The 9,169-nt window shown below is 33.2% G+C and overlaps 1 protein-coding gene and 1 long non-coding RNA gene across 2 annotated transcripts; both read left to right on the top strand.

Moving 5' to 3' along the window:
• Positions 1-3,339: 3,339 nt before the first annotated feature.
• On the top strand, positions 3,340-4,682 carry LOC132177071 (uncharacterized). Its single transcript, XM_059589289.1, has one exon. The coding sequence runs from the start codon at positions 3,461-3,463 to the stop codon at positions 4,604-4,606; it is 1,146 nt and encodes a 381-aa protein (XP_059445272.1). The 5' UTR covers positions 3,340-3,460; the 3' UTR covers positions 4,607-4,682.
• A 1,651-nt stretch (positions 4,683-6,333) lies between these two features.
• On the top strand, positions 6,334-8,680 carry LOC132177080 (uncharacterized). The gene is made up of 3 exons (XR_009439732.1): positions 6,334-6,375; positions 6,461-6,561; positions 8,069-8,680. It is a non-coding gene; the product is annotated as an uncharacterized LOC132177080 (long non-coding RNA).
• The last annotated feature ends 489 nt before the right edge of the window (positions 8,681-9,169 follow it).

Here is a 9,169-nt window from a genome sequence, read left to right as displayed (position 1 = left end):
TATAAGACTATATAGGTCAACCCTAATCCAACCTATTTAATTAAACTTGTCAAACCTTTTAACCCTAATTCTTTAATTTTGTATTGGGTTTATGTCGAGTTTGCGGGTCATGTCGAAAATTGCCCGCCATTATGTCGGGTTTGGGTTGTATCGATGCATGGGTATACGACTATATATGTCAACTATAACACGACCCATTTAATTAAATGAGTCAGACTCTTCAACCATAACCATTTAATTTCATCTTGAGTTCGTAGGTCATATCAAAAATTGTCAGCTCTAATAAAAATAAAAAATAAAAACCACGGTGGCCGTGGGTCACCAACTTCTTCTTTTTCTTCTTCTTCTTCTTCTTTTTTAATGTTTTTTTTCAAAAAATTTTATAAGGGTATTTTTGTCAATTTTGGTTAAAAAAATGGGAAAAAATCCACTTTATCCCATGAAGTTTCAGATGTTTTTTCAATTTAAACCATAAAGTTTAAATATTGGCAATGTACCCCTTAATGTTTCAAAAATTTTCAATTTAAACCTTCAGTTACTAATTCTCGTTAAATTGGACGGAAATTTTTTTAAAAAAGCCTGAGGATAATTACGTAATTTCATAAATTTTCATCTAAATTGAAAAATTTTGAAACATTAGGGGGATACATTGTCACTTTTTAAACTTTAGGGTTTAAATTGAAAAGCATCTGAGACTTCAGAGGGTAAAATGAATTTTTCCTAAAAAATGGGGTACATTGCTAAATTTTTGTAGTTTAGGGAGACATTGATGCAATATTTAGTTCGGGAGGCATGGCAAATTGGGTGTTAATTTGGGGGTATGTGTTTTTTTTTATTTTTTTTTCCTATTCAAAATTTATTTTTAGTATTTTTTAGGGAAAAATATAAAAAAAGTCCTACAAACTAACAACCATTTTTTAAAGAGTCCCACAATGTTCAAAATATGCTAAAGTAGCCCATCAACTATCAAAGTGTGTCAAAAAGGCCACATATTTTTTTTATATTCCAATAATACCCTTATTTTTTAAAAAAAACTAAAATAAAGAATTAATAAAATAAAAAACTAAAAATTTTATTTTTATTTTTAAAGAAAAAAAATAAAAAGGAAAGGGGCGGCTTTCCGCACCCCCTCCCCCCCTTTTTAGTTTAATATATATATATATATATATATATATATATATATATTATTAAGAATAATACATGCCGCCATTTTTATAATACATGCCGCCATTTTTATTGGCATTAATGTCACATTTTACAGAATTCGTCATATTTCTTAACGGAATTTGACAATATGGACTAAAAATTTTTTTTGGAATATCTCAGGAATCTTTGATTTTACTTTCATATGATATGAAGAGATTTATAATTTAGGCCAACTACAATAAATAATTATTTATTTATTCTAAAAAATAATAATAATATATATATTTTAATTTATTCACCCATTGTGTGTGTTTTTTAATTATTTAATTATTTATTTTTTAAAAGAATAGGGGTATTATAAGAATATAAAAAAATAAGTGGTATTTTTGATACATTTTGGTAGTTTGATGGGCTATTTTAGTACCTTTTGAACATTGTAGGGCTCTATTGCAAACCGCTATTAGTTTGTGGAGCTTTTTTATATTTTTTCCTACTTTTTATTATAAGTGACATGTGTCATGCTTTGATTGGTGCTGAGATAGTACATTAACATATTATTTCAACTTTTCTAATGATAGGGGCCAATTATTATTATTAGGAAAAAATCCATTTTACTCCCCTGAAGTTTCAGTGGCTTTTCAATTTGAACCCCAAAGTTTAAAAAGTGGCAATGTATCCCCCAATGTTTCAAAAATTTTCAATTTAAACCTTCCGTTAAATTTGACGGAAATCTCTAAAATTACATAATTACCCTCAGGCTTTTTTTAAAAAATTTTCCGTCCAATTTAACGGAAATTGTAACGGAAGGTTTAAATTGAAAATTTTTGAAACATTGGGGGGTACATTGTCACTTTTTAAACTTTGGAGTTCAAATTGAAAAACCCTTGAAACTTCAGGGGAGTAAAGTGGATTTTTCCCTTATTATTATTTTTTCTTACCTTAGAAAGTAACTAATTATTTTTTAAAATTTAGGATGCTATTTGTTAAAAACTGAAACCACACGAATAAAAAATACATTTATCTCAAAAAAATTATTATAAAAAGTTAGTCACACGAGAACAAGTATAAGACGTTGGACCATATATGTGTGTTTTGGTAAAGAGAAATGCTAGGGGATAAGAATCTCCGGTAAGGCTCTCCTGATAAATAATTTGGTACCCCTAACATTTATCTCGGTAATTGAATAAAAATATTTGATTTGAACATTAAACCCAGATTTTAACTATTAAAATCGACAAAATGCCAATGAAATTGTATGATTGAAGTGCACATCATCCTTAGTTATTAAAAAAAAAAAAAAAAAACAAATTGAAAATCTAAAATCCTTACTTTCCTCATTATTTAAAGGGAAATCATATATAAAATCCTTAGGTAAACGCGCTTTTATTAAAAACTCCCTGGGTATTTTTTTTTGAAAATTTAGTCATTGGGTCACTCGAAACTACTAGAAAACTCCATACCGTCAATTTTTGTTAACTTCCGTTAGTCAACTCAAAACTCACCGTTTTATCTGATTAAAATATTATTTTTTTATTAATTTAATTTAAAAAATTCAATCTTTAAATAATAATAAAAAAAAAAAAAATTTGAAGGGTGGCCGTAGTATGGTGTTAACTCCTTGGTATACCACCCTCAGTGGTTTGGGTTCATGGGCCACCCCAAACCCCTGGCAAGTGGCTGGCAGGTCATGAGCCACCCCCCTGGTGGCTTGGGTGGCTCAAGACTCCCATGGGTGGTTTGGGGTGACTCTGGGCACCCCAAACCACCGGGGTGGCAGCAAGCCACCCCTGTGGGGCTTAAACCACCTGGGTGGCTTTACTACCACCCCATAGGGGTTGGAGGGGGTGGCCACCTTTCAAATTTTATTATTATTATTTTTTATTTTTTATTTTTATTTTTTTAAGATTGAATTTTTTAAATTAAATTAATAAAAAAAAATATATTTTAATCAGATAAAATGGTGAGTTTTGAGTGGACTAACGGAAGTTAACAAAAATTGACGGTAGAGAGTTTTCTAATAGTTTCGATGACCCAAGGATTAAATTTCAAAAAAAAAATACCCAGGGAGTTTTTAATAAAAGCGTGTTTACCTAAGGATTTTAGATATGATTTCTCTTATTTAAAACTCGAAATATCCCTAAAAAAACAAAAAATAAAAAACCCGAAATACCCCACCCTAATCACCAGGCAACACGGGACCTGGCGGAAAACCTAATACAATACGGTGATAGCTGGTTGTCTCCGCCTCCCACTAATTTTTGTTCATGGAAAAGATTCAAAACATATAGGTGAGTTTTCTTCTTCCAAACCATCTATGTTGAATTTTCTCTGCAAAACTATTGTCCATGGGTCTCATTATACTACAAGGGCTGCTTCAACAGTCCCCAAACCATTTTTACTTGCCAGACACATCTCAAGCACTTCAACCCAACACTCATTTACAGTGTCCTACCTCATAAACTCATGTAGTTTGTCCCCGGAAACTGCTCTTTCAGCTTCCAAGTTTGTTAATTTCGAAAACCCAGATAGAGCAGACTTGGTCATTGCATTTTTCAAGAACCATGGTTTCTCGCAAACCCAAATATCGAACATTATTGGAAGAGTCCCTTCTGTGCTCTTATCAGATCCTGAGAAAACCCTTTTGCCCAAGTTGGAGTTTTTCTACTCCAAAGGCTTTGCAAGCCCTGACATTGCTGGAGTCCTATCTAGAAGTCCAACCATTTTGGATCTTAGCCTAGAAAACCATATTGTCCCTTCTTTTGTTTTCTTTAAGGATTTGCTTGGAACTGATGTGGATATTGTTACTGCTATTAAACGTTTTTCGGGTATTCTATGTAATGATCTTGACACTTATGTGGCCAATATCAATACTCTGCGAGAAAATGGAGTGCCCGAATCTTATATGGTTAAATTTCTTAAAACCCAGCCTAGAGTTTTCATGACAGATTCGGTTAGGTTTAGAAGGACTGTGGAGGAAGTAAAGAAAATGGGGTTCGATCCTTTAAAGATGAAGTTTGTTGAAGCTGTTTATGCAATGAGTGGTATGAGTAAATCTACTTGGGAGAGGAAGGTCAATGCTTACAAGAGGTGGGGTTTGTCCGAGGCGGAGATTCTTGTAGCTTTTAAAAAACACCCCTTGTTTATTTTGGCGTCTGAGGATAAGATTGAGAGGGCAATGAATTTCTTTGTCAACAAAATGGGCTGGGAGTCTTCGCTTATTGTCGAACGTCCAATACTTGTATTGCTGAGCTTGGAGGAGAGAATTATTCCGAGGACTTCTGTTATTAATGATTTGATGTCAAAAGGTCTGGTTGAGAAGAATATTTACTTGCCTACACTTTTTGAGTACCAAGAGAAGAAGTTCCTTGAGAAGTTTGTGACACCTTATAAGAAGGAAGCTTCTGAGCTATTGAAGCTATATGAAAAGAAAGGGGATCTTGAAGAAATGACAAGAGAATGAGAATGGAATATGTATGAGGCAAAGAATGACATGAATCAATTGTAACCCAAATCATGAATTGAATATTGGCTGTTCAGTTGTTTGATCCAGTAGAATCCCATGGTGTTAAACTTTCAACAGTTGGGGTCCACGAGTGTAACTAATCCAAAATCCTATTTCTTGTTAAATGTGCTAGTGGTTATTAAGAGAACTACTCCAAGTTCTTTTGTTATGTAATTCCTGTTGTTATGAGATTTGGTCATGATGAAATTTTAGGGTGAGTTGTCTGTTTGAAGATCCTGAAAAGTTATTCCTGCAGAATTGCATGAAATGTCATAAGACAACTCTGTAGCCATCAAAGTTATACAAGTGAAATTGGATCTTTCAATCTTATGGAGATTTGCACATCTTAGCCATGAAATTTATACTAATGCTCTATTCCCCTATTAGTACAAAAAGGCGCACGTTTCATTTTCATCATAATTAGTTTTGTCTCACTGTTCAGTCATTCACAAATCTTTTATGTCATTGATTTCTCGCTCATATTTTATGTATTAGTTGTATTGCATTATAATATATATTGTCATATATAATGCTCTATGGCTCTTCTACATCCTCCATGTTTTATGTATAATTGTATTGCATTATTATATATATTGTCATATATAATAATCCTCTATGCCGTCCTGTACATCCTCCACTTTTAACCAAGTGATGATAGCCGATTTTTAGTTCTTCCAAGTTACACTATATTTAATTGGAGGAAGGATATAGGGAGGGAGGAAAAGATGGGAGAGAAGGAAGAGGAGAAGAGAAATCAAATGGTCGGTCCAAAATGTAGAATAAAATATGTAAAATGTTTCTTTTCATGTGGAAAGGATTTGGTGTGGGAAGGAAAGGGATTGCATCTCTCTTTCCATTTCCATCCAACCAAATGAGGGAAATACCTTTCCTTCCCAATTCCTTTAGATCAAACAAAAGGGTTAGCTCAAGCTCACCCACAGATTTTCTTCATCCTAACCATAGATTAGGAGATACTTGCTGGTTTGAGTTTGTTCTTTGCTATGAGTGTAAATTAGAAAGTTCAGGTGTGTTCTTTTGCTGCATGTTTGTTCATAATTGTATATTATTATATTTCTATAGTTCATACAATTTTTTGACTTCTAGAATTCTATTAATTGAACTGTTTTTATTTTTTTATTTTTTATTTATTTCTTTTTCTTTTTCTTTTTTCTTTTCCTTTTGGTACTGATGTTTGATGTGGAGACAAGAAGTGTGTCTGCAGATTTCGATTTTTTGGATGAGCTACTTAGTCTGATTGAGGAATTTCTTATAGATGGAAGAGTTATGGTTTATTATTAAAATGTATATTCTATGACATATATCTGGGTGTGATTCAAGAATTGACTTTGTCCTGGATGGTGTAAATATTATGTTGTTGTGTGCAGTTGCTTCTGCTGAATTGAAGATGATAATAAAAAGAATATTTAAATGAAGTAGAGAGAGATTTAGAGAGTTTGTTGTTGGGTGCTTTTGAAAAGTGGCTAGCTAAGAGCATTCTTAACAAGCTTGGCATTTCTCTCTTTTCTATTTTGGAGAAATTCCATAAAACCAGCCATCAAACAAGCTCACTTCTCCTTCGCCATTTTGGTTTTGTCAGAGTCACTCCCCAAATATCCTGAGCCAAAAGCTTTCGCCACTCTATTTTTTAAGGTTATTTCGTTTTCACTGACCTCTCTTTCGCGCCACAGATTTCCTCTCCTGCTCTCACTCGTTCTCTCAAGCCTTGGGTATTTCCTCTCTCCCCCGCTCTCACTCATTTTTTGTTGCAACTCTCATTTTCTCTCTCTGCGCTCATTTTTGGTATTTCTTTAGATGCTTTGGCCGATCAGAGCTTCCAATCTGGCTGACAATCAAAAATAAATTTGGGTCAACTCAACATTGGGCCTCAAGTACGGATAGAGCCTCTATTTTTGGTATGTTTGTTTCTTGTTCCATCTCATTCTTGCTATGTTTGTATCAATTTGGGTTGTAATTTTGGGTATATGTTTTTATTGTAATTCTTGTATCAGTGATTATATCATAAGAAGCATCTTTTAATGTTTTGGGTATATGGTTGTGTGCCTCGAAGTGTTTTTCCTTGTAATTGACGCAGCGTAAGGCCAAGTATGCAGAGAACATAGAGCTAACAGAAAACACGCATATGTAAACAAATTCTTTTTTTATTTGTGAACAGTGTTGTGGAATACAAATTAACGGTAGAGAGAACACACACCACAATGGAGTCTCATCTCACAAGAATAGGAAAAACTTAATAATTTCAGTGCTCTGTTAACATCTTAGTAGAGGTATCTTTGAGGCTTGAAATGCCTGGGATTTTATGACCAATATACATACGGATGATAAATTATTTATTTCTGGGATTTCTTTTAGATGATGATCAATATGCTGTGATTTCTCTTTTAAAATGTCTTAGTAGAGGTTATTTATTTGGATTTTTCATTTTGTTAGTATGATGTTGGCAGTCACTCTCTCTCTCTCTCTCTCTCTCTCTCTCTATATATATATATATATATATATATATATATATACTGCAAGGAGTTGCACACACTTCCTGTCAATAATATGGTTTTATTGCCGATGTGATAATAGTCATCTCAACATAACAATGCCATTCATTTGACCAATAGTTGTTTTGGTTGTCTATTTGGCACAACTCTTATCCTTTCCTTAAGCTTTGTATTGGCTGCGTAATGCACAAAACTGATGGGAGCTATTTGTGCTCTGCATTGCCTTTGTAATGCACAACTAGTTCAACTACTCTGAGAACTAATGTAGATTTATTACTTTGGTGTCCAATGATTAGAATCTGGAAAAATTACAGTTTACCCCCCTAAAGTAGACAATGTTTTTCAATTCGAACACTAAAGTTTCAATTTTTGCAATCTACCCTCTCAAAGTTTCAAATTTTTGCAATTTGACCAATTGTATTCAAAGCTTTCCATATTGCCCATAATTTTTATTTTTTTATTTTTTATAAAAAAATTTTAAAAAAATTCGGGGTGGCTCTTTGGCCATCTGGCCATTTTTGCACCCCCAAATTTGTTTTTTTTTCTTCATAAAAATAAAAATTAGGGACAATATGGGAATTTTAGGATAATATTGGTCGAATTGAAAAAAATTAGAACTTTGTGGGGGTGGATTGCAAAAATTGAAACTTTAGTGTTCGAATTGAAAAACGCTACCAACTTTGAGGGGGTAAACTGTAATTTTCCCTTAGAATATAAATGGTTATCTGATTTCATTATGCTGATATAATTTCATAAGAAAAAGGGTCATAAGTATTTTCAGGGTATCAATATTCACGGATGAGTAAATTCAGTATATTTAATTTTTGTCTCATGCACAGGTGGAGAATTTATTTGGACTATGTTCTATTTATTCCAAAAGATCTTAATTATGTTGCATTTGTTAATTTTTCAGATTGGCAAGGCAAAACTCATTTTGAACATTTTTGGATTGTTTTGAGGTTTCATCCAAAATGGGTGGATCATATGGAAAGTGCAAAACCGAAGAAAAAATTAATCGTGATAAATCTAGGGGGAGACAAGGCTTTGCATAGTGGGAGACGAGGCCTCGCACGGAGCTTTTGTAGACTTGGAGCGACCAATAGGCCGGAAGGCTGAAAAGGACAAACGAAAGACTAAAGAAAAAAATGAATCTGAGAATTGTTGTGATACTAAATGAGATGAAGGAAGACAAGAAGATGAAAATAAAACTTTTTGAGGAAGCACGTGATCTTGTTAAAGAGATGTTGCGCCTCAAGTAAGAGAGTGCGCCTTAGAGAAAAAAACACTTCGATTGGAACAAGTGAGAGAGGAAAAGGAACTTATGATGATGGATAAAAGTGCTATGGATGAAATTCAACAAGAATATGTTCGCCGAGGCGAAATGGCAATCTTTGAAGGCCAAAATATTATTCTTTGTTTTTAAGTTCTTTACTTTTGTAGACACTGATTTTAGTGTAAGTTTTGTCATATTTTATGACTTCTATGGTTTATGTTATTGCTCTTATTCACAAAGACATTATCTTTCCTTTTTTTTTTTTTTACTTGGGTGTACACAGTGCATGCTCAAACATTTTCTGCAATGCGTTGATGGTTCATTTGTATCTCAAATCTACTTGTTATTTCAAGTTATATTTGTGTCATTGAGGAACTTAAGATGTGAAGCCCTACATATGTCATGTAACTTGGATGTGGATTTGGTTTTAACATTGCAGGAGCATTGTGTGGATCAATATCTGATCAATTGAAAATTCTATTTTTATTTCTTGCACGTATATACATGATATGTATCCAGGAATGATGTACATACTCAAATCAGATAATCGGATTGTGATGCCTCTTTCATGTATTTACCTACTTTCCAGCCTTCCTATTGGCTCGGAGCAAGTGATAAATGGTAAAGGTAAAAGAACATGCTATGTGTGGAAAAGATGACTGAAACTTGCAGGAATTAATTGCAGTAGCTCAAGCCTTTCTGAATTGCCATTTATCTGACATCAAATGATATTTCTGTGTT

Source organism: Corylus avellana, chromosome ca1 (genome assembly GCF_901000735.1).
Source record: "Corylus avellana chromosome ca1, CavTom2PMs-1.0".
In the NCBI taxonomy this organism is placed as follows: domain Eukaryota; kingdom Viridiplantae; phylum Streptophyta; class Magnoliopsida; order Fagales; family Betulaceae; genus Corylus; species Corylus avellana.
The sequence above is the reverse complement of the archived record's forward strand: the minus strand, read 5'-3'. Positions and strand labels throughout refer to the sequence as shown.